Genomic DNA, 27,159 nt, shown 5'->3' on the forward strand with positions numbered 1-27,159 from the left:
AATGTACTTTGGTTGAATTTATTGTGAATAATCTAGAAAGGTCTTGCATTTGATTGAGAATGTACTTTGATTATCTGCATGATCGCCCTCAAATTAATTAAGAATGTACTTTAATTAATTTGAAACTTAAACAATAATCAANTGAACAATGATATGTGAATAACCGATGACGAATCTATTTTGGAAAAGCAGTGGAATAGCCTGTTTCTTTATAATTGTTTTTAGGTTTCCTCTTTGTTTTACAACATTCTTTAAATATTCTCACTTTTAATCATTACTCATAAGCATTGCATAGCATTCATAAGAGTCAGATATTCGAAAGCAATTCCGTGTTCATTGGGAGACGACTTAGGGTTACTTTAGCCCTATCTACTTTCTTGAATACTACTAGGCAATATTGAAATTGCCTTGAAAAGTAGTATTAATTTGATAGATTCAACGACAGTTTATCAAGGCAATATTTATGATATTCTTTTGGTTCTGATTTAACCGAGGCATATACTTTCGTGTGCCACCGCACCTTTTTACACTTCGATTTTTCAAAAACAAAGTATAATAGGCACATTAGTATATTTTTTTACTAGTGCGAAAACATTTGTGTTTTAGGGAAAAATAATTGACTAAATTATTTATTTGGTAAAACTTCACTAGTCATTATGGACAAATGTCTTGTACTAGGTTTTGGACTTGTCTCAAACCCATGCAATGCATATGCATGGATTTTAAAAATTAGGGTATTTCACCCTGCTCCTCCAACCCTTTCACCTCACATCTCTAATTTCTCAAAATATCATTCATTCAATGGTTCTTTGACAAGATTTGTGGTGGTGTAGAGAGTTTGTTTGGTTATTTGGTGGAGAGGTGATTAGAGATGTAAGACCCGGATAAAATAAAACTATCTTTTATTTTTATTTGTATAATTTCTAATATAAAATATTTAATTATGGTATTTTATTGGGTGATAAAAGTGTTTAGGCATTGTATAACAAAAATAATTAATAATAGTTTTAGTTTTAATTTTCGAAATGAGTTGAAACATGGTTTATGTACTGGTTTCTTTTGTATTATTTTATGAGTGTGTTAATAATGGCCTAGTGGTGCTTGTATATGTTTGAAACTCCCTGTCCCTGAGCTCGATTTTCCTTTAGCCTGGAAAGGCTTTTGGCTTTATTTCTCATAGGCCCCTAGTGAGACCCACTCTAGCGTTGGGAAAACAGAGACGTGAAAGAAATAGTGATACGTGTTTTAGTGCATGGGCTTTAAAGGGAGTGAAGGGGTTTCTTATTTTATTATGTGTGTGTATATATATATATATATATATATATATATATATATATATATATATATATTGATATATATTGTTTCTAGATATTATATTTTATGAGAGGGGAGAGAGAAAGAAGCATTTACTATATTCGCTGCTTAAATTACATGATGTGGGCAGGGGGAGAGAAACGGTTTCGAAGGTAGTTATATTTCTCTTCAGAGAGAGAGGGAGTGAGCAACAAGAAATATTTGGAGGAGCAAGGATGAGTATTATTGGGGGAAGTTTTGCCACTAGGGTTAGCATGTTGAAGGGAGTATATTAGGTTTAAATAAAAAAGAAAGGAGGGCACCGTGTGAATTGGGAGATAACCTAGAGGGTAAATATCTATTTCAAAGTAGAGAGTGAAGACTTACTCCTTATCCACCCACTGTGAGCATGCATCGTGAAGAAAAGAGACACCATGAGGATCTTGGATGGTTGGCTTGGTGGTTGGTTCTACTGCTACAGCGAGGGAAAGAAGAGGTCTTCCAAGCTTTGCCGTTGAAAGAGCAAATCGTGGAGAGTCTTACGCCTTGGTTGGAACTGGTGGTAATCCGAGAATGAGTGAAAACTGGCTAGGAAACGAGGTAAGGGAAGCTGAACTTGTTCTATGTTTTATGAATTGTACTTCACAAGCATGGGTGGTTAAATGTGCACATGATACTGTTTGGATTGTATTTGTTTTTGGGTTGTTCTGGTGGGTTCTTTGATGAATTTTATCTGTTGTTTTGGCTAGGTCGAAGGTAGTCTGAAGAAAAATTGTATGCTTGTATTGGTATAGGACATAATTCTTTTTTTTTTTCTGTCTTCTTTAACGTTTAAACTGAATACAGAAATAGCTGATGCATGCATGTGAATTTTTGATTCTAGCCTGGGAAATTTTAATTCTTTGGTACAGGATGATAGTTATTAATGGTACTCTTTGTTTTTAGGTTGATCATATCTGTTGTTTTCGGGTGTTGTATTAAACTTACGTTTATTAGATTAAATACATGCAAGAAGTAAATATGCAGTGACTGATATTGAGTAGTGACTTATAGGATAATATTAAAAAATCAAAGAAAGAAGAAAGAGAATAAGAAGAGAGTTGGGTGACTGAAAGTTGTTTATTTGATGGTTCGGTGATTTACAGAATATTGATTCATACGTTTCTTTTAGACATACATGAAAGAAAGATAGGGTTGCAGTGAGGGTAAGTTGGAACAAGAATAGATGTGGGAATGAATTTTAATAGAAACCAATCTTTCTTATAAATGATTATAGGGTAGATGTTGCATGGTTTTTTTGATATGGTTGGTTAAGTTTAGGGATGGCATAAAAACTCGTACTCGCGGGTATCCGCGGATAAAATCCGCAACGGGTATTAAGTACCCGCGGGTAAAAGGTATTCGCGGGTAACGGGTAGCGGGTATTTTAATACCCGCTTGTTAACGGGTCGGGTTCGGATATCATACTATCCACGCCCGCGGGTACCCGCTACCCGTTTGAAAAAAAGTAAAATACAATTTTATCCTTTGCCTTTTAAAAAAGCTTATGTACGTTGTGTTTCATCAAACCCTAAATTTCAATTTTGAAAACAGACTAAAACATCCACCAGATATCTAAACCTGCTCTTCTTCTTCAGTAACCATTCATAAGCAGCAGAGTCATATTGTCACGGTGCTGCTGCAAATCCAGATCTTGCGTTGCCGCCGCACGCGTAACTGGCGACGCTGTCGAACACGTCACAGCCACTGCCTAGATGAGGGAAGCAATTTCTTTGCTCTTTCAGACCAAAAGAATGTCGTGAGTGATGTTGGGCAAAAAATAGATCTTTCGGCTCCAGCAGCAGCAGAGACGCGATGGCAGAGGCGCGATGGCAGAGACGCGATGGCAGAGGCGCGATGGCAGAGGCGCGATGGCAGAGGCGCGATGGCAGAGGCGCGATGGCAGAGGCGCGATGACAGAGGCGCCATGGCGGAGCAGGTGCTGATAGGATGAAGTTGCGGTGTTGATGGAGGCTGTGGCTTGAGCGAAGGCTTGCTGGCAGCGGTCATGGTGGTTGACAGCGCCGTCGATGCGGGCTAAGGTTCTGTGAAGGAGATGACGGCGAGCTTCGTTGTCGAGAGGAGGCTAACGCATCCAGAGAGGCGGCGTTCATGGGCGGTGGTGAGCTGAACAAAGACAATCTCGACGGCGGAGGCAGCGGAGAAGAGGTAGCGAGTGGCTTTTGGCTGTGCACAAATAAGAAGAAAAGAAACCCTAAAAAAAGGGTTTGGGCTTGGCCCATTTTAAAAAATTATGAAAGATTTAAATTTTTGGCCCTTTTTATAGAATAATTAATTTAATATTGATTCTAATTCTGTTTAAGAAAACAATATGTTTTTTTTAATTTAATTTAATCATTGTTTAAAAATTATTAAATATTGTTTTAAAAAATTACGGGTTGAAACGGGTATCCAACGGGTATCTGCGGGTTGAAAAAAATCCGCAGATTTTTTTTATACGGGTATCCAGCGGGTAGCGGGGCGGGTACGGGTACATTTTTTTATATGCGGGTCGGGTTCGGGTATCACAATATCTGACCCGAACCCGACCCGTTGCCATCCCTAGTTAAGTTATAGTGAGAAGTGGACTTGACGGCTTGCTCATTGAAGAGAGAAATCTAAGCTTGGCATTATTATATATATATATATATATATATATATATATATATAAATATAAAAGTTTCAAATGTACAGAGATTTTTATGAATCCGTGAAGCGTAGATGTTTGGTATATTAAGTACATTTTGCATAATTTATATATATGTTATCATTTTCGTATTATGCATTGAAAACTATGTATTGGGCGTGACGTGAGTTTTGATATTGGATATATAAATGGTTTATTTTTATCCGTTTTGGAGCTGTCATATCTTGTTGTTTTAGAATTTTAGTTTCGAAAATTGGGAAATTTATTTCTGGATTTCTATTGATTATTGCGGTAGAAATTTTTTAAAATAGACTGACGATAAAGATTGGCTATGGTGTTAAGTGTGATGAGTTTTTATATGTACAATAACATGTATGTTTTATTCTTTTGTATATTTTGTAATACGGGATATGATTCTCTTTGTCTATAAGATACGGTAGAAGAGACAAGGTTCGAGTGTCCTTTTTGGTGTACAGGTTTCATACGGTAGATTATCAGGGAACAATATGTGCCTTATTGGATTGGTTGAGTTGTGGTGTATACTTGATTGAATGTGCTATGTTACAGTATTACTTTGATGATTACTAACTGTTATGATGATGTTTTATTATGTGATGAATATGGTAGCTTACCCTTATTGTTGTGTATGTGAATGCGATGATCGTATAACTCGTGTTGTTATATGGAAGCAGATGTTATTACAAATGTTCCAGTTGATGATTAGAGCGGCAAGTAATTGGGGAGAAACTGGGAAAGATTTATTTTGTTTTCTTTCAAACATTTTCAGTTTATTTGATTTGTTGAGTTTGATGTTACTAGTTTGTAATAAATGCCTTTTATTTGGATGTAATAGGCTAAGATTTATTCTCCCAAGAATAAGATTTATAGGGATTTTCCTGTAAGTATTTCCGCTGAGAACAAAATGAACTATTTTTGACTTGTGACAATAAAAAAAAGGATGTTACAAGAGAGGTGGAGCTGGAGCGAGAGAGGTGGTAATTGTGGTTGAAAAGTTTGTGGACGTGAAAAATAGATGCATCAAAGTATTCTCAAGTTCCCAGGTCTTCAACAGATTTTAAAATATGTTGAAGAGTCAAATAGATTTCAAAATCCGTTGAAGAGATAAACGAATTTTGAAATTCGTTAGGCTCTTTAACGAATTTCGAAATACGTTGAAGAGCCCAACAAATTTCAAAATTCGTTGAAGGGATGAAAAAACACTCAATGGGTTTTAAAATCCATTTGACTCTTCTATAGATTCCGAAATACGTTTAGCTCTTTAATGAATTTCTAAATTCGTTGAAGACCCAAACAAATTTTGAAATCCGTTTTGGCCTTCAACGGATTTCGAAATCTGTTGAAGCCCAAAACGCAATTCCAAATCCATTGAAGGCCAAAATGCTTTGAAATCCATGGCATCCCTCCATGCAATGTTTTCCACTTCCACAAACAATAATGTCCATGCAATCCATCAACACCAAAACCAAAACACTAACCTAGAGATGTTTCGGGATGTGATCAAGGAGAAAAGAGGTGAATAATAACGAGAAGAAGAGAGGAGCATGATAGTGACAAAGAGAGACGCGAGAAGAGAAGAATGGAGGCACAAGGGAGCAAGAGAAAGGGGAAAAACAAAGGAGGTGTTTATAATACAAATCTTAGACGATAACTCTCACAGAGAGGATGTGTTTATAATACAAATCAATCTAAAGGACCTTGTAAAATTTTCTCTCTTCTTACAAATGTAAGATTATGACTCTATTAAGCTCGAGAGTATGTTCTCATAATTTTTGTTCTTTCACGAGTATGAATTTTTCTTCTTAGTTGATCTTTTTGTTGTTCGTGTTGTTATTCTCTTGATCTTTTCTTCAAGTGATCTTCTATTTAAGGGAAAAAATTCATTAGATAATGTTTGTCTTCGATCTTCAAATCTTCATAGCCTTTTCATAGGGAATAGCCATAGTTTGAAGTCAATGTGTCAGAGCAAACATGCTTTTGCAGTGCTTTAACCAAAGTTATACGAACTTTTCAGCGCGACTTTTAATGGAGAGAACATTCCATGAATGTCTTTGTTTCTAACGTCCACTTATGACTTATTCGTGATGGAGCATGTGGATACTTGTAATAGGCAACTACATAAAGTACAATAGAGATGTACGTAGATATATATGTCCTTTTTCTTATCACTTTTGTTGTTTGAAACGTTGGGCATTTAATGCTTTACATTGCGTGTTCAAAACAACTTTGTCAATACATGTAAGTCGTTTAGGTACTTTTGAAAGGATACCAAGTATTGATTCCTAAAAGTTTCGTCGTTGGCTAAAAATATCTTTTTGTTTCAAGGTATCGTTTAGCCTTTAAGAAGAGTTTACTAACAACACATCATTTAGTGATCTTTTTTCAATACAAATGCGTGTTTAGGAAAGTGTTACCTAACATAGTGTTTCTGGAGCATTGTTTGTAGCTTTAACACTTTTACCAAAAATATCATTCAGCTCATTGACGCATTTAATAATACTATCATATAACATATTGACGTGTTTATGATGATATTGTTTAATGGTGTGTCTATTGTCATAATAGCACGTTTATTAAAATATAATTTAACATCGCGTTTACTGAAATATCATGCAATGGTCCTTTCATAAAAGATCATTTAGTGGTAGTGTGTCTATTGACAATAGGATCGTTTGTTTCTAATGCATTTGGTGAACCTTTTCTTTAACCATTTAGATATCACAACGCTTTTTCATAAGATGTCTTTCATTCAACGATATTAATTCAACAAGGATAATACTTTGTCAAATACTCATTTCATTTATCCTTGTGTGTTAAGCTTCAAAACATGAAGATCTTAGACGGTCTTGTCTTATAAACGATATTGTCTTAAAACTAGTTGTTTCTAGCCATTTATAGTTGTTGCAACGACTAGTTTTAGAATGAACTTTATACAGTAACGCATGATAATCGACTATTATTTACGATAATCGATTATAGTATCATAAATTTGACCCAGAATATAAGGATGGTCGATTATCCATCCAAGATAATCAATTATTACTACAATGAGAAAGAATTGTGGTGCATAACTACTTAAGATAATCAATTATCAATCGTGATAATCGATTATTTGTGAATATATACTTAAGATAATCGATTATCAATTTTGATAACCGATTATTTGTGAATATATATGTTGTTTTAAAGAAGGTTAAGGTAATCGATTATCAGCTTAAGATAATCGATTATTGTCGAAACACTTAAATCTACTATTAGCTTAAGATAACCGGTTATCAAACTTGGATAATCGATTATTATGCATTAATTTTTTGAAAAACGCAAGTTTTGGCAATTTTTTGGTAACTAAGATATATCTAAAACTCTTAAGTGAAATTGCAAGAAACACTAGAAGAGGGGTTGGATAGTGTTTTTGGAATTCTTTTTCGGTGCTAATGTTTAGCACTCCTTGATAGTGATTAGATTATCTACATTGAAAGATAAACCCTTGATTTGTAAAATGTTGCTTTGATTGAAACGTTTATAGCTCGAGTGGTTAACTAATTTTCTTTAGCGTTTAGGAGAAATAACTCTTGGAATAATGTGTCTGATGATAAGAATATTTGTCAAAGATTTAGCTTTGCAAACAATTGTAGAGTTTGTAGATAGATTGTTTGTAAAGTTAAGACACTAAGCACAAACATTTTATATTGGTTCACTCAACTGAGCTGCGTCCACTTCTTTTCTAAGACTTCTCAGAGGGTTCTACTAGATTTTCAATGAAGTACATTTGAGTATTTGCACCAATCCTTGTTACATTAGTCAAACCCAATAACCCCCATTACTGTGACTAGAATTGAGTATCACCACTCCTAGTTGTGCAGTATTCTTCACCACTCCTTGTATCCCTAGACAATTCTAGTATCTTCTTGATACACTATCTAGTTGAGTTTCACACACTCCTGATTGTGCAGTATTAGTCTCCACTCCTAGTATCCCTAGACAATTTTGGTATCTTCCCGATACACTATCTAGTTGAGTTTCCCCCACTCCTAAGTATGTAGTATTCTTCACCACTCCTAGTCAACCTAGTAACCCTCGTTATTATCACTAGAACTAAGTTTCACCCACTCCTAGTTGTGTAGTATTTTTCACCACTCTTAGAATCCCTAAGAATCCTAATATCTTCTCAATACACTGTCTAGTTTAATTTCAACCACTCTTGGTTTCCACTAGACAAACTCGTCTAACTATCGTTTAACCTCATTGAATTAAGCGTTAAGTGTTTGTATTCTCTTTAGAATTTGCAATCAATCATATCATTTACAAGTCCTCATATGATTACTCTTATTGAAAGGATGTGTTTACAATACAATTCAATCTAATATACTCTTAGAATTTTCTCTCTTCTTACAAGAGTAAACTTATGATTCTATGAAGTTTGAGAGTATTCTTGATCTTCCATGAAGATGATTTTTCTTTATATCCATTATGTGATCATCCTTTTGCTCGTCTCATATAGAGATCTTTTATTTATAAGCTTTTTGAGAATTTATCTGTTAGACTATCATTGGTGCAAAAATGGCTTTCGACGTCGGTGTTTCTTGGTCTTTAATGTATACCTTGAGCTCGACGTCATACTAGGAGACATTATATTGACATCAAATTATTCAGCCGACATTAATTTAAGATATATGACATCGGCCCATAGGGAACCCCAACGTTGATAACCTTTTGACAAGTATACCAATTTGTTTCAAGTAGTAAAGTAAGTACAGAGTATCGTTCTCCCAAGAGAATTGAGTTACGTTGCCTAATTGGACTCATTTACCAAAATTAATTTAGTAATGATCATAGTTGAATTCATATTGATGAAATTGTATTAAAATAAACATAATTTAAAAATGATGATTGAAAGTTTAAAAGAAAGCTTCATTTGAATTGGGTTCCTAAATCACTTTACAGTAACATCGTGGACAATATTTCATACGTTCAAACATTCACATCATTGTATACTTGGTTCAATTCCTTAAATCAAGTTCTAAATATATATGTTAAATTATTAATTCCTTAATTAACTCAACATATAATTTGCATTAAAATCTGATGCTTAAGAATGACCAAAAGAGATTATGTTATTCCTAACTTTGTTCCTTTTGGTTGCTTTTTCTTATGCATTTAAATTCACTTTCCATTAAACATAAACATTTAAAAATTCATTATACTTCCATATAATGACAAGAAAAGCAAGAAGAGCATTTGAACACAAAATACATTGAACATGAAGATTACATCAAAATGAGTTCAGTACATCCAATTCCAATGAAATAGAGTTCCACCTACTCCTGGTCATCTAGAACATACACATTTGAAGCAATTCCTTGTAGAAAATAGTGTCTTGATTCCTTGAAGTAGTCTCCTGAAGCTCCTAAAGAAGTTTCGTATCTTTGCTCTGTCAGAAGTTACTCTTTTTATGTCTTTCTCGAACTAAAAGCTAATTCAGATTTAATTAATTCGCTTAACGCACAACTATGCATGCGTTAAGCAAAAACTCAACTACTAATCCTTTAACATTCAATTCACTCAACAAGTTGTGATGGTGCGTTGAGCGAATTATCTTCCTTGTAGCTGAGCGAAAAATGATTGACTTAATGAGAAACAATTGACAACACTCTAAATGATGTATAAATTCCTATACAAATGACTAAACAACTTCTCTAAGAGAAAACACATTATTTGATGAATAAGCACAAATTTGAGCTAATTAATAAGTATGAAAACAAGTATTTTTCACACTTATTAGACGCCAAATTGCTTATCAATGGTTATGCTTCTGTTGGATGTAAATGAGGATTTGATGTCCACTACGGAGAGGTTAGACGTGCAATGGACGTCGTATCTACCAAGAGGCTGACGTCAATATCGTTGAGCCACAGAGAATATCGCTCAGCGGATATTTACACTGGGTGTGCAATTGAATAGAGTTGACATTAGCCATGGTATAGGCCGACGTCAATATACGTATATTAACGTCGCTTAGTGCATAATCCGACGTTAAATTGAGGGTTTTTTTTTTAAATTGATTCATTTTTCATAATTTTACTACATTTGAAAATCAAAATACTAGTCTTTCAAATGTATATATTTCCAGAATTCGTCTATTCATAGTCGAAACTGTATCAAAACTAAAAATTAAAGTTATCGATATCAAAACAAAAAGAACTTAAAGTAAAGTAAATTATTCTATCCTAATTACATTTTTGAGTAAGATATCATGCTCATTCCTTTCTTAGCTTCCTTATTATGGCATCTGTTAATGAAGATGAATTGTTGAACTGCTACAAAATCAAGAAAACTTTGAAATTATTTTCATTCTAATGTGTAAAGTTGATTAAGATTTGTAAGATTTCAAATGTAAATTATTACCTTAGTCCAATCCTCTTTAATTCCTGCTTGGATGATTGTCTTCATCCATGACATGATGTAGTACTCGCATGTCCAAGAATCTGCCTGCTTATTACACTAAACATGGGAAAGAAAATAGTTAAATATTATGGTTTAAATTTAACTACGAAAATTAATAAGTTAAAGATCAATGAATTTCAACCTTAGGATAGACTATTTCAATTTGTTGTGCTCTGGGTCTACCTATAAGTCTAAACAAATTTGAAACATTTAAAACATAAGTTAATATATTAATATAATAATGACTTGATATCAAAGAATGTAATACTTACGTTTGTAACAAGGATTTCAAGTCAGATTTCATCTTCCTATGAAGGGAACGAAACCATACAACTTGTGTTTTTCTTGGTATGATAACCATCATTTCCCAATGGCCCCTAACATGTGCCAACAAATAGTAAGTCTGTTAATTAAATTTTAATAAAAGTGGAGAATATTGAGAAACACATACCCATCAATGTATGACGCGATATACAACTCTCTTTTTAACTCAGTCATTCATGTTTGCATATATGATTGCTTGACTTTTGGTGTGTTCTCAAATGGTTGAATGGTCTAAGGTTCAAGAAAGCCATACATGGTTTCTCGACTTTGCCCCACACTCACTTAATTGTTGTATATTTTTATATGATGAATATATAAGAGACATTACTACTTACATGCACCATAGTTGGATAATATAAATGTTTAACATTTGTTCTCCGTCAATCAACTCAAATACATCATTGCTAATGTAAATCGGTACCATATTTTCGAATCCAAATACTCTGAAGTCTGGTTGTACAATTTTTGGTTTTCTTTTCAACCTAGGCAACATGGCCATAAGCTTTAACATAGGATCATTTTCTTCTTCTGCCATGTCATGATCTTCATGAGTAGCAGGACCTTCCACTTGCTTTGGACGTTGGGATAACTTAAATAAATATATGCAAAAATTTAGTTCATTAACTTATAAATTACAAAAAAGATTTATTAAAGAATAAAATACAGTACATGTTGTTGCCCAACGTATGGCACAATTAGATTTCTAGGCCAAGCCACAAATGTGCCTAAAGCCTCTCCTACAAATTGAACTTCTATAATTGGTACAGGCAGTTGTGCATTTGGATGCTAACTTCATCAACCACAACACGTGTGCAATCCTTCGGTAGAGGAAGACCATGAATGGTTAACCCTCCTTCATTTTTCATCCTATTACAACCACACTCGGAGGATCTCCATCAATATATAACTCATACTAAAAGGCTTGTTCAATAGCAGAACAAGAGTCATTTGTTCTGAGTAGAACTTATTCAGGAAGTTCATCCGCTTTGTCTTGAATTGGTTGTTTATTATCAACCAGGGATAGGATTTTTTGCTCTAAAGATCTCTTCATTTCACTCATTTTTTCTTCAAACTCTAGCTGCATCTTATCCTCATTTACGGATTGACCCATTGTTCGTTGTGGTGGACCAAAGTAATCGCGAAGTCCCCATGAACCAAAAGCACCACGTACATAGCCTGAGTGTTCTAGTTTTCCAATGGCTTCAGTAAGTATATCATTGCGGTCATATGGAACAAACAAACCTTGAGTGGTCTGTTCAACAAAGGAATCCTGCCAACACATTCAAGTTTAATCATAAAAGTATTCGTAATGAAATATGATTTTTTGGGTTTAGTGTTTATACTTACAATTTTGTTAGCAATGACTTGAGCAGATTGTGAACTCATTTGCCCATCGAACTTAGATCGAGCTGCCTTCCACAGTGAAAAGGTTGAAGAGTGAATTTTTTTTTTACGGGATTGGCAAGTGAAAGTGAAATGTGAATCCATTCACTAGTGCAAAAACAAAGTATAATGTCACACATTCAACGTCGAACCATTGAATAGTCAACGATAAAAATGACCGGTGACATTTTTGTAAATAAATGTAATTATTAAACGTCGTTTATAATTGTAATTCGACATAAAAGGATATAAAATGTCGAATACCCTAGCGTTAGACGTTAAAAGGTTAGTGAATTCAATAAAAATTTGAGCGGGAGATTGAAAATTCATTCACTTTATCTTAGTATGCGAGACCTTCTTCTCTTCTCAAACTTTTCTTGAACGAAGTTTGACGACCATCAGAGGTAATCTTTCTTTCATTTGATACAAATGCATGTTAGTTAACTACTTTATGTATGATTTTCGTTTATTTTGACCGATTATTTTCGTGTTCTTGTCCTGCATAGGTGCATTCTGCTTTCTCTCTCACAGGTGACGATACTTTATTCCGATGAACCCACATTTTGAAGCACTAGTACAAAAAAAGGTTTTTAAGTCTATTAATTTAAGTCTGTTAAAGAAATATTAGACTTAAAAAGTATGCGGTGGCAATTTTGTAAATAAAAGATGTTATTTTAAGTTTGTTACTCTAATAACAGACTTAAATTTATATTTAAAAAATATGCGGTGTAATTTTGTAAATAAAAGAAACTATTTTAAGTCTCTTAACACGATAACAGACTTAAATTTTATTTTCTAGACTTAAAATTTTACACGGTTTACAATTACTCTTCCTCTCAAGCTCTCATTTTGCTAAACCCTCCCATTTCTCTTCCTCTCAAGCTCTCACGTAGCAATTTCTCTCCCTTCCCATCTCTACACCAATAATTTGTTTCTCAATCTCTCATCCAGTCGGCAATGACGACCTTTGGCGACTCATCGACACCGATGCGTTGACGGAATAGTGCCAACCAACTTTCGTGTTCTAGCGTTTAAGAAATTGCTTTTGAAGTTGCGATTTTGGGATTGGGGATTCTGATATTCCGAATTTTGTGTGTTCTTGATGTTCATCTGCAAAATGTTGGTGCGTTTTGGGGGTTAGGGTTTCGAATTGGGGGTTTGGGTTTCTAATTCTTGCTTTAAGGTTTCCGTGGTGGTTGATGGTGGTCGCACCAATAGCGTCAATGGAGGCACAGGTGGGTGCGGCTAACGATCTGCAACGACTCATGTTTTTCTTACCTCTAAACGATAATTTGTCTTCTCTCCTCTAGCCGGCGATGACCACTTGCGGCGATAGAGTAGTGACAACAAACCAGCATTGTAATGGCTCTTTCGTCTGATACATAAAGGAAATCAAGCAAATGGAATATCTTTCAAAGGTATATAGATTTATATTTATATATAATATGTTTTTGATGGCATGTAGGAGAGTGCNACAGGCTGAATGATATAACTAGGCTGCAACAAGGGGGTGAATGAAGAAATGCTCCTGGAGAATTTTCCAGAAGACCTCCAAAGGGAAATTATACGTCATCTCTTCACATTTATTAAGAAATTTATAGAGTAGTTTCCTTGTCATCAATTCACCAGTTATATAGATTTTGCAAGTGATATAACCTTATGTTCATGAGATCTAGAATTTGATCCTTGTTGTTCCCATTATGCTAAATCAGTTGAGTTTTATTACAAGATAACGTGATTTTGTGCATTGTCCACACTTCAAACTTAAATGNATCTTACATTGTGTTTTATATGCTGCAGGATCGAATTTTTACCTTATTGGATGAGCATATATTGAATGCCATATGTGAGAGGCTAAGGCAGAAAACATATATTTGAGGCAGCAAAATTTTGTATGATGGTGGTTTGGTAGAGAAGATGGTTTTTATTGTGNGTGGAAAATTGGAGAGCGTTGGCGAAGATGGAATCAGTGCTCCCCTTTATGAAGGAGTGTCTGTGGTGAAGAACTTCTGACATGGTGTCTTGAGCATTCCTTAGCAAGCAAAGGTACATTTCACTTCTAGAAAACAAACACTAGAAAAGTAATAGTTGCTCTAAGGTACTGTTTGATATAAAACTAGAAAATGTTATGAAAAAATTGTAGCATTTGTCATATCGAATATACAATAATCATTCAATGCTTACAATTTTACCTAAGTTGAATTATTCAGCCTTATTTGCATTTTCGATCTCATTTCCTATCTTCATTTTGCGAATTTAGTCCCTCATTCTTTTCAGATTTGATCCTTTATATTTACTATGCAGTTTTTGGTCCATGTAGCTTAACTTTCAGTATTTAATAACAATGTTGACCTCACAATAGTAGAGTGTAATTTCAGCATGAATGTGTTGATGTAGACTTGACTTAAGGTGCTCATTAGCAATATACTTTATAGAATAGGGGCATGTTCCATGGTTATGTATTGGCATGCTGAACATGTTTGAAATTTGACTTACAGGTTGTAGAAAAGCAAGGATTCCAAGGCAAAAGCTGGTTATCTCCTCCAACGTGAAGATTAATTTGAGTACCTTTAAAAGTATTTATTCAAATAAATTTATATTAAAAATTGAAATGTAATGTTAAAATATATCGTTTCGAAAATTTTCATATGTTTAGTATTTTTTATTTCAAGCTTGATTTATAATCATTTAGTTTGGGTGATTTTGGGTTAATTTATTAGATAATTTGATTTTTGTCATTTTTGGTTTAATGATTAAATAAATAAAATTAAAAAGTATTAAATTTATTCTCGTCACAATAAATTTAAATTCATTATTATTTTTTTTTATAATTGTATAAAGATTTAAGTCTGTTGGTCTACAGCAGACTTAAAATTTAAGTTTGTTGGTCAACAACAGACTTAAAATTTACGTCTGCCGAATCTAAGTCTGTTGTAAAACAGACTTAAAAAGCCCGAAATAACAGACTTAAAAAGGCTCTTTTGTAGTAGTGAAGGTTAGTTTTTGTTTACATTTTGAAGAACTTATTTGTTGAACTTGTTTATTATTTTTTTGTTGAACTTGTTTATGGTTGTTGTTTGGTTGCACTTGTTTGTTGTTGTTTGATTGAACTTGTTTGTTGTTGGTTATTGTTGTTTGTTGTTGATCATAGTTCATGCTTTATAAAATACCCAAAACTGAAATTTGTTATTTTTCTGTTTTCAGATCTCGTAGAATTGTAAAAAAGGATCACAATTAATTAAAAAAAATAAAAAAAATTATTAACGTCGTATATTAAAAAATTTCGATGTTAAGTTAACGTCGTATATTGACAAAATTTGACGTTAATTTAACGTCGAATCTTAGAAATTTGACATCAATTTAACGTCTTCTTATATGACGTCATTTACGAATTCTCCGTTAAATTTTAAAATATTCGACGTTGTACGCGATTTTTGTACTAATGATTTGGGGTAGGTTAAAAGACATTTTTAAGATTGTTACAAAAGATACACATGTAAAAATATTAAACTAAGTCTGTTAAAAAACTAAGAGATGTAAAAATAACACTTTTTTAAGTCTGTTAGAAAAGTAACATATGTAAAAATACTAATTTAAGTATGTTAGAAAAGTAATAGATGTAAAAGTATTAATTTAAGTCTATTAAAAAAGTAACAAATGTAAAAATATTACTTTTATTTACAAAACTGCCACCGCACATTTTTTAAATCTGTTTTTTTCTGAACAGACTTAAGTTTACAGACTTAAAGGTCTATTTTGCACTAATGTTAATTTCTTAGTTTGTCCCTACTTTCATTGGTGTGTAAACTTCGTCTTAAAAAAGTGTTCACTTCATCCCCACTTTATGTAATGTGCATCAATCATTTTCTTTTCGTTAATTTTGTAGAAATGAAGTTAATTGTGTTGTGATGTGAAAAGAGAGTGTGCATTTTCTTTTCTCTCCTATGTACATGACCCAGACCTAATTCTTTCTCTCTTTTGAACTAAGAGAAAAAAATATTTTTGTTTTTAATATTTGGGATAACGTAAAAATAAGGGTTAAATATGTTTTTAGTCCCTATACTTAGGGGCGATTTTGATTTTAGTCCATTTTTAAACTATAATACAATTTAGTCCTTCAACTTTAGAAAACTCTGGTTTTAGTCTTTTTTTACCACTTTTTTTAACTTTATTTGTTGTTTCAAACACGTTTCATTATAGCATTTGGATTGTTTACACTGTTTGACGCATTTTTGCTTCAATGTTAACTAAGAAACGTGCTTGAAACAACAAATAAAGTTAAAAAAAATTGGTAAAAAGGACTAAAACCAGAATTTTCTAAAGTTGAAGGACTAAATTGTACCATAGTTTGAAAATGGACTAAAACCAAAATCGCCCCAAAGTATAGGGACTAAAAACATATTTAACCCTAAAAATAATTATTTTTTAAGAACTTGAAAACCTAAATTTTACAATTTATTTAATATTCAATTTCAAGAATATTATTATGTACTCATAAAAAAATATTATATCTTAAAAATTTAAAAATCGAATCATTTATTATCGTTAAAGTAAGTCTTCATTATGGATAGAGGTAGTAGAATAGTCAAAAGAATGACACAATTTATTTCACAACTTTACAAAATATAACCTAAACATCAAATAATTGAAGTCAATGTAATTATTTCTAGTAAATTTTTTCTAGGCGGAAGTATCTCTCATTGGTTCCTTGATTGTGGAAATCTTCCTCAACATTTAAATTAATTGGAACCGTATGTCTAATTAATATTTTGGTAAGGGAATTCATTTAGTGCGTATATGTGAACGAGGATTTTTGTTCTGTTTCAATTTGAATTTTGTGAAATATGGTTAGATTAGTCATTATATAATTAAGATATTATTTATTTTAAAAACTAGAATTCTGTCACAATTTATTTTTAAAAAATATTGAATGATAAAAAAAAGTATTTAAACAGTTTAAGTTTTAATTTTTAAATAATATGTAACTATTAAACGTAGAACAAATTCAATTATAATAAATAAATATAATATAAATTATTTATATATTTCTTTTATAAAGAGCACGTCTTTATGCATTATGATATTCTAGTTATGATATTTCCATCTCAAATCAATTGTATGGAGAGAGGCAGTAGAATAGTCAAAAAAACACATTTTATTCCACAACTTTAAAAAATATAACCTAAACATCAAATAATTGAAGTCAATGTAATTATCTCTACTAAATTTTTTTCTAGCTGGAAGTATCTTTCTTATTTCCTTGATTGTGGAAGTTTTCATCAACATTTAAATTAATTGGGCCCGTATGTCCAATGAACACTTTTGGTCAAGGCAATTTGTTTAAAGTGTATGATGGGAATGAAGACTTTTGGTTCAATTATAATGAATACATATTATGTGAATTACTTATTTATATATATATATATATATATATAATAAAGTGACACGTCTTTGTGGATTATGATATTCTAATTGAGAGATATTTCCATCTCAACATCATTTGCATCATGTCAAAAGTATTATTAAATATGAAGAAAATAAACATTACATAAAAACATTCATAATCATAAAAATAAAGAAAAACCTTTATATTTAGATAAGCCATTCCCACTTCTAGAAAAACTTGACAAAAGGAAATTTGGTATAAGATAACATCAAACCATATATGGTCAAAACATGAGCACTCATGCTTTTCTTTAAGAAATTACAAAAAAAAAAAATCATAATTTTATAACGATAACTTTATTACTTTTTCTTCAAATTTATCTGCTTAATTCCATTTTAAAACTTGAATTTTTAACTAAATTAACCTTATACTACACCCAAAGATGAAATACTCCATTTAGTCGTGGCATTAAGCTGATTCAAAAAATAGATTTACTATTAGACCTTACACTAAATGACGTAGAAGTGAACCAAAACCTCTTCAAACCAAACCAATTCCAAAACACTTGTATCTACGACTGACACAATCTTTCCAATTAAGCAAATTGTCTTTTTTTGTTGTTGTCTGACTTGTCTAAGTAGAAATAAGACTTGTTATATTTAAAAAGAATATATTGGATACTATTCAATTGACATTTCAAGCTAAATGACAGAAAAAAAAAATAGTAGCATTTAACGGTTAAAAAATGATAAAAAAAAATTAACGACGAAGTGATTACATGTAATGCATACACTACTCTGTTTGAGTTTGTATATTTTATTTATGGTCGAGTTTTAATCTTACCAATGTAGAAGAAACAAGAGAAAGTTATTCGAAAGGGAGAAATTGTTAATCATATGGTACTTTGTATCTATCTATATATATCTTTAAACAATAAGCTCCATTCATCAATTCTAGCTAACTGTTCTTCCCCTTGTCTTAGCCCTATCAAAATTATATGAACAAGTGAGGGAAAAAAAAAAGAAGAAAAAAACAGAGAATGAGTTTGCTAAAGATGGTGACAACTTTTGTTCTTCTGCTGCTTCTTCATCCTCCCTTTCTTAAAACTGTAGAATCACTAAATTTCAACATAACAAACTTCAACGACCCTGAGAGTGAAAAAAACATGGCATACATAGGTGATGGCAAAGCCAGCAACGGCAGCGTAGAACTCAACATTGTGGATTATCTTTTCCGCGTTGGAAGAGCCTTGTACGCAAAACCTCTGCGCCTGTGGGACCAATCATCGAATGTTCTCACAGACTTCACCACACACTTCACTTTCTCCATTGACAGAGCCAAAAACGGCACCTATGCTGACGGTTTCGCCTTCTACATGGCCCCTCATGGCTACCCGATTCCTCCCAACTCAGGTGGTGGCACTTTTGCCCTTTTCAACACCACTTCCAACACCTTTATTCGCCACAACCACGTCCTCGCGGTTGAGTTTGACACGTTCAATGGCACCATTGACCCTCCCATGCAGCATGTTGGCATAGACGATAACTCTCTCAGTTCCGTGACTTCTGCCAAATTTGACATTGACAAAAACCTGGGAAAGAAATGTAACGTTTTGATAACCTACACAGCTTCCAACAAGACCCTCTTTGTGGCTTGGTCCTTCAACGGAACAGCAACGTCACACTCCAATTCTTCACTTTCTTACACGGTTGACCTCATGGAAATTCTACCAGAGTGGGTAGATGTGGGGTTCTCCGCTTCAACAGGCGAATTCACTGAACACAATGTTATTTACACCTGGGACTTTAGTTCAACGTTGAATTCCGATGCTTCGGATAATTCCTCCGGTGGGGACGGGAACGGAAAACGAAAAGTTTGGGTGATTGCTGTGGCGAGTTCTTCGGCGGTCTTGGTGGCCGTGGTTGTGAGTGTTGCAGTGTGGGCAATAATGAAGAAGAAAATAAGGGATAAGGTTGATAAGAGTAATGATGGTGAAGGTGGAGCCAACTTGGTTAAGTTTGATTTGGATAGAGCAACTATACCAAGAAGATTTGATTACAGAGAACTACTTGCAGCCACCAACGGATTCGCAGATGATAGAAAGCTTGGGCGAGGAGCTTCGGGACAGGTTTACAAAGGGATTCTGAGTGATTTGGGGAGGGTTGTTGCGGTGAAAAGGATTTTCGCTAAGTTTGCAAATTCAGAGAGAGTTTTCATCAATGAGGTTAGGGTTATAAGCCGTCTTATACACAGAAACTTGGTGCAGTTCGTAGGGTGGTGCCACGAGCAAGGTGAGTTTCTGTTGCTTTTTGAGTACATGCCTAATGGAAGTCTCGACACTCATCTCTTTGGGGACAAAAAACCTTTGACCTGGGATGTTAGGTGAGTTCGATATATAACATAGATGCTATTTTCTTGAATGTATTTTATTACCTGTTTGGAACATTTAAAATATTACCATGTGTGTTTTGCATCACATCTGACACCAGTTAAAAGAATAACTTCTCCATCTTTTATGAACATGAAAATAAGAAAATACATAATTAAATAAACATAGGCAAACAAGCATTGATTTTCTTGCATTGTATACATATTTACATGTACATGTTTCTTTCTCTCGTTTCATCCCAATTCTCCCTACAGGTACAAGGTAGCATTAGGGGTGGCTGCAGCAGTTCGTTATCTTCATGAAGATGCGGAGCAGTGTGTTCTTCACAGGGATATCAAGTCAGCAAATGTGTTGTTGGACACAGATTTTAGCACCAAGCTTGGAGATTTTGGAATGGCAAAGTTTGTGGATCCGAGGTTGAGGACTCAAATGACAGGGGTGGTGGGGACTTTCGGGTACCTTGCCCCAGAATACCTGAACGGACGTAAGGCTAGCAAGGAATCAGACATTTATAGTTTTGGGGTTGTGGCTCTTGAGATCGCATGTGGAAGGAGAACTTACCATGATGGAGAATTTCATGTGCCTCTGATGAACTGGGTGTGGCAACAGTATGTGAAAGGGAATGTGATGGATGTTGTTGATGAGAGATTGAACAAAGAGTTTAATGTAGATGAAATGAGAAGCTTGATCATTGTGGGGTTGTGGTGTACTAACCCTAACGACAAGGAAAGGCCAAAGGCTGCACAAGTGATCAAAGTTCTTGAACTAGAAGCGCCATTGCCGGAGCTTCCACTTGATATGCATGACCGTCTTCCTCCTTCTCTAGTTACATATTCAGAACAACCTAATTTTCAGTCCGTTCAGACACTACCTTTCACCGACAGCTTTATAAGTGTTGGACGTTAACCTTTGAATTCATGTCGGAAGGAATGAAGTAGTGTACTTTTTCATTCAGATTTTCATTTTGTTCTGTGATTTTCTTTTACTTTTGTGAGAAGTTGTTAAATGGCTGTCAAATATAAGCAATTAACTATCTGTAAGATAATTTCCTTTAAATAAAGTTTTTTTTCATTTCGTTCTGTGATTTCTTTTACTTTTGTGAGAAGATGTTAAATGGCTGTCAAATATAAGCTATTAGGCTGTGTAAGATAATTTCCTTTAAATATAGTTTGTTCATGATCAATGACCTGTTATATACATATATACATGTAAATGGGTTGAAGATAATTTCATTTTGAAAGTGTCTCACGTTCTTAAGACTTATACTAATTGATTAACTCAAATAGAATTGATATCTTATTTTGTAGTTTACACAGAGAATTGTTTTTCGTTAAGAATTGAGAAATTTTCATACATTTTTAAATTTAGATACTCTTTATCTATAACCTATTGTTATATATTTTTCTCTATTAATTTTTTTTCTCACTTTGCACTCCAAATATTCTATACCTACAACAAATTGCATATCACAATCGATGATATGCTATTTTTACTTAGAATTCACATGACTATTGACGAGGAGATAGATAAAAGAAATCACTCAAAAATATTCCTGGAGTATTATAGCCATAATAACTAAGGAATAGATGAAGAGTGGAAAAAAGACTCTACAATTTAAAATATATATATATATATATATATATATATATATATATATATATATATATATATATATATATATATATATATATATATATATATTGGTAGGAAGATGATTAAAGACTTTGAAGAAAACAAAATTGAAACTAATTGATTTATAACTTATAGAAACTAAAACCTTTGTTTGGTTTTATAATAAATGATAGAATAAAAGTGACTAGGTCTAAACTTTTAATCATAAAATAGTCATAACTTGGAAAGAAACATTTATTCACTTGCATTAAAATGTCTATTTTAGAAGGTAAACTTCTTCAAAGAGATGATACATTGTAAATTGATTCATGGAAAAAAGAATAATAAATTTGAAATTGTTGTTATAGGACTAAATATATCCTTTAAAGACTCCAACAAACACTCACTAAAAGCCTCTTAGCTTAAGATTGTATCTACAAAAGACATCTTTGACGTTCAAGTCATTCATATGCGTTATCAGGTAGTAAATGTGATAATTAATGAAAAATATAATGAATTACCTCATAAACTATGCTATTTATATTACTATTTATAGAATTTTTACTTGGATGAGCCTGACCTAGTTAATATGGCTAATTACCCAAATTAGTATTTAGTTAATCAATTTTGCTAATGATGTTTAATCTTGATTTTAATATGGTCAAGGTTGCCTTGGGGTTGACCATGCCGTCATGGTATGTTTTTATACCATAAGGGTCAACCACATCTAGGTATAAGTGGTTGAAATGTACTCGGACACATGTGATATACTAGTTTCCCAGACTCGATATGTATATAATTGAATCTTGATGTTATTGTCATGGTGCCGGAATCCATTGTTGCCGTGTGGAAAGAAAATTTGTATTTCTTTGGTTACCTGACCTTATGAGTATAGTAGCCTCCAATCTCGAGAAACATAGAGACAAAGAGGTTGTAATGATGAAGTGGCAGACTTGATTTGATGTGGAAGATGAAGGGTTTATAGGTAGTATAAGAATTGAAACGACGTTGAGAAGGTGAAGAGTTATGACCCCATGCCCTTAGATATAAGAGATCCAAGGGTTGACATAAGGGGTGGAAAGATAAAAAGCTACAAATATTTTGCAATAGAGTGTTCATTTGTGTTAGTTGAGACCTTGATCCTTGAGAGATTACTTTGCTACCGAGTGAGAGATGATTTATACCTTAAGAGCCGACTACTAACAGGTATCACTAGTGTGAAATATACCATTCAATGTCAGATTATCAAGCAGTTAACGTAAAAAATGACCAGTGACATTGTTATAAATAAAATCATCAATTAGACGTTGGTTACTTTATACAATGATGTCATAAATCACTTAGACGTCGGCTAAGTTCTATTTGACATCATATGTTAAGCTTTTAGACGTCAGTAATCAATGGATCCAACGTTTAAAGGCTTTTAAACATCCGTCAATCAAACAACATATGTCTAACTATGTTGAGTCATTGAAGTCCTAAACCAAAAATACATTTAACTGCATTTCTGCACCAATTAGACGTCAGTGGGTTAGGGGATCGACGTTTATTGGTATTCAAATTAATAAAAGAATTATGCTAATAAGAGAAGGAGACCATTGAAGTTTACAGTTGAAGATCATGTCTTCCTATGAGTGACTCCTACCACTAGTGTAGGAAGATCTATCTGTTCTAAGAAGTTGTCTCCTAAGTTTGTTGGTCCATATAAGATCCTACGACGTATTGAACCAGTAGTTTATGAGATAACTATGCCTCCTCCATGTTTAATTCTTTTAACATTAGCTTATTTTCTTATGTTGTTTGTTGTTTGTTCTTGTTGTATGAATTTTAATGATTATCTTATGAGTGTGAACAAAAAAAGATGAGATATATGTAGAGCATAAACCCTAAGCGATGAACGACGAGGGTATAAATGTATAGTCTAGCTTTGTTTAGTTAAGATTTCATTTTGTGTTGAAATTGTAAAGATCCTTTTGTATTTAAGTAAATAATCTTAATTAGAGTTATGTAGCTGAGGTTGAAATATAATTATTTTGAATAACTACACATATTTTACATAGATATTTGTTCTAGTTTATTAATTTTGGAATGTTTTGTTAATAGTGTTTTATACTATTTAAATGATGTTACAAAATTTCTAATAAATATAAGTATTTCTATAAAAAAAATTTAATTTATTAATTATTTAAAAATGTTATATTAATTTTTAGTTGATTGTGTGTGTATTTTCGTCGTTGTATTTACTAATATTGTTAATAAATATGAAATTTTTTAATAATATAAAAATAATAATGGTGACGGGATGTTTTATTAGTCGTATTAAAAGATGATATAAAAAATATTCAAAAGTATAATAATCTAACAATCTAACATGTTTCTAATAAATAAAATAAAATTTATTTATCATTTTACTTTTAATATAATTTTATTATTTTACATTAATCACTTAATCTTATATAACACATAATAAAAGTAAATAAAATACTCATTTAATAAAAAAATTAAACAGAAAATATTTAATTGTAAAATATAAATATTTTGAATACTTTATAGATAAAACAAATTTAATATATGTTTTAATTAAAAATATCTAAATTAAGAGACTAAAAACAAATGGATGACATCATGACGTGATTAGTTGTATTGTATATGTAATTATGTGTGTATGGATACAATCCAGTTGCTCCCTTCCTTGGCGTTTTTTTAGATTATATTTGTGTAAGGATTAGTAAACGCCAAGCAAGCCATGTTCTGAGAAATACAATATTTAAAGCAAGCAATTATGAGCATAGACATTTGACAACAACTTCTATATACTATTAGCCCACGCAACTCCTGAATGTCAATTCCATATCAGTTACGCCAACAGATACACACATCATTTCTTTGTTTTCCTTCATCTGCATTTCGTTATCAAAAAAATAATGCTGTCCAGTTCAAAATAATCAAAAAGAAAAAACTTGCTCTTCAATTCTCAAGAGCTCAAAGCATCCAAATATCCTATCTTGCCTTTCCTTCTTTACCTTATTGTTCTCTTTTTTCTAACTAACTACAGATCTGTGACAGCCCTGCAAATAAATTTGAAAAACAAAAAATCTGACACAATGAATGAGCTATGCATGCACATGCCTGCAAGAGCATCAACGAAGCTGTAGTCATCAGTAATATAATATCATACATTGTCAAGAAGAAAGTTCCATGATTAGGATAATATTATTCTTGATTTCACTGCAACACCTGCAATTTTTTCTGAACTTCAAGCAACGGCACTAATTAAATTTTTGATCCTGTCACATTAAGATGATAATAAGAAGTCTTCGTTGAGGGGTTCATAAATCATGCTATTATAATTTATGGTACGGGCATATAAACTATCCAATGTTATGTCTTGCCATTATCTCAAGCTTAGACTCTGGTAATAAACCATGTTGCCAACCATTGGAAATTTCCACTACTCCAAAGCTTTTCTTCTGTTCCTCATCCTCTGTATCCTTCCAATAAACTTGGCTCAACCACTTTCCTTCACCATAGCTAACTTTAACGACACTAAAAATGCAAGCATCGTTGGATACGCTGGCGTAGCCAAGGTTGAGGACGGATCTGTTGTGCTCAACCCAATCATCGAGAATGGAAATGGAAGAGCCATTTATGGCCAACCTCTACGCCTAAAAGACTCTTCTGATGGACTTGCCACTGATTTTTCAACTCGTTTTTCATTCACTATCGACACAACAGTAGCCAAATATGGTGATGGCTTTGCCTTCTTCTTGGCACCCCTTTTATACCAGATACCGACCTCCGATGGCTCCTTTCTCGGCCTATACGATGCCACCCAAAATAATATCATTGCTGTCGAATTTGACACTTTTATAAACGAGTTAGACCCACCAATGCAACACGTAGGGATCAACAATAACTCTGTGGCATCTCTCAATTATAGCAAGTTTGATATTGAAAACAACTTAGGGAAGATGGTGTATGCGTTGATAACTTACAATGCTTCTGCCCAACTCCTGGCTGTTTCGTGGTCCTTTGATGGAACTAAATCTTCTTCTACTCCTAGCGGTTATCTTTCGTACAAGATCGACCTGTGGGCAGTTTTGCCGGAGTGGGTCAATGTTGGGTTTTCGGGTTCAACTGGATCGTCCACTGAGAAAAACGTGATCCATACCTGGGAGTTCAGTTCAAACCTGGATCTTAATTCTACGCATGGAGTGGAAAGTGACATCGCAACCAAATGCAAGGTTCAGGTCAAGATAGTAGTTATTACAGTCATTTGTTCTATTGTTTTTGTGCTTGTTGTCATTAGTATTTCTTGGTTGATTATCAAAAAGAGAAGAACAGAGGATGGTTTTGATTTAGATAGAGATGTTATGCCTAGAAGGTTTGGTTATGAGGAAATAGTTGCAGCCACGAACGGGTTTGCAGACGATAGAAGGCTGGGAGAAGGGGGCTCTGGACAAGTTTACAAAGGATTTCTGGGAGATTCAGGGCGCGTGGTTGCTGTGAAAAGGATATTTTCTGATGTTGAAGATTCTGAGAGAGTATTTAGAAACGAGGTGAACATTATAAGTCGTCTTATACATAGAAACCTTGTGCAATTCATGGGGTGGTGCCACGAGAAAGAGGAGTTGATACTGGTTTTTGAGTACATGAGTAATGGAAGCCTTGACAATCATCTGTTTGGCAACAGAAGAAGTTTGACATGGGATGTGAGATACAAGATAGCATTAGGTGTGGCTAGAGCACTTCGTTATCTTCATGAAGACGCGGAGCAGAGTGTTGTTCATAGGGACATAAAGTCAGGAAATGTTTTGTTGGACACAGATTTCAACACAAAGATTAGTGACTTTGGGATAGCAAGGTTGGTGGATCCAAGATTGAGGACTCAGAGGACAAAGGTGGTGGGGACATATGGGTACCTAGCTCCAGAATATATAAACGGAGGGAGGGTTAGCAAAGAATCAGACATGTACAGTTTTGGGGTTTTGGCTTTGGAGATAGCATGTGGAAGGAGGACTTACCAGGATGGCGAAGATAATCATGTGCCTTTGGCGAAATGGGTATGGAAACATTATGTGGATGGGAATATTTTGAATGCTGCTGATGAGGAATTGAAGATGGATTTTGACATATATGAAATGAAATGTTTGCTCAGTGTAGGAATATGGTGTACCCTCCAAGACCACAAGGAAAGGCCAACCTCAGAACAGGTTATAAATGTTCTTAAACAAGAAGTGTCATTGCCAATGTTTTCTGCAAAATTCTCTAATAATGGGCAACCGGATCCCTTGGAATCATCATCCAGAAAAGCATAAATCCTCCCATTTCAAATTTTCAGTTGCTCAAGAAGCACTCCTCCTTAGTTGATAGAAAGAATGAATATTATCAAGATGTCTAGTGGACTTGAACAAGAGATGTCAAAAGAAAAATTCAATTTAAAACATGAAGAAACAATTTATGTTTTTCTTTTCTACCTAATTTATGTATTATTGTGACTTTTAACTCTCGCTAAAATTCTCTCTAGCGTTACCTTTGCCTTAATTATTAGGATTTAAGTATAACAGGGAACTTGAACTTAAAGGACTAGTCCGTTAGGTCAGAAATATCATAAAAGCCTATCAT

At 33.4% G+C, this 27,159-nt stretch overlaps 3 protein-coding genes across 3 annotated transcripts in view; 2 read left to right on the forward strand and 1 right to left on the reverse strand.

The window, feature by feature from the left end:
- LOC106763732 (L-type lectin-domain containing receptor kinase IX.1-like) overlaps positions 1-25,381 on the reverse strand; it is a 40,997-nt gene extending 15,616 nt beyond the window's left edge. The window contains 3 exon segments of the mRNA XM_014647896.1: positions 7,874-7,901; positions 24,987-25,227; positions 25,320-25,381. Of these exon segments, the coding sequence (XP_014503382.1) occupies positions 7,874-7,901; positions 24,987-25,227; positions 25,320-25,381 (331 nt within the window).
- Positions 18,475-20,983, forward strand: LOC106764891 (L-type lectin-domain containing receptor kinase IX.1). The gene is made up of 2 exons (XM_014649328.2): positions 18,475-19,916; positions 20,178-20,983. Exons 1-2 carry the CDS (start codon positions 18,574-18,576, stop codon positions 20,827-20,829), a joined length of 1,995 nt encoding a protein of 664 aa, XP_014504814.1. The 5' UTR covers positions 18,475-18,573; the 3' UTR covers positions 20,830-20,983.
- Positions 25,382-25,424: 43 nt separating the features above from the next.
- On the forward strand, positions 25,425-26,852 carry LOC106763733 (L-type lectin-domain containing receptor kinase IX.1-like). Its single transcript, XM_014647897.1, has one exon. It carries the CDS (start codon positions 25,425-25,427, stop codon positions 26,850-26,852), a length of 1,428 nt encoding a protein of 475 aa, XP_014503383.1.
- The last annotated feature ends 307 nt before the right edge of the window (positions 26,853-27,159 follow it).

The sequence above is a fragment of the Vigna radiata genome, chromosome 6, assembly GCF_000741045.1.
Source record: "Vigna radiata var. radiata cultivar VC1973A chromosome 6, Vradiata_ver6, whole genome shotgun sequence".
Classification (NCBI taxonomy): domain Eukaryota; kingdom Viridiplantae; phylum Streptophyta; class Magnoliopsida; order Fabales; family Fabaceae; genus Vigna; species Vigna radiata.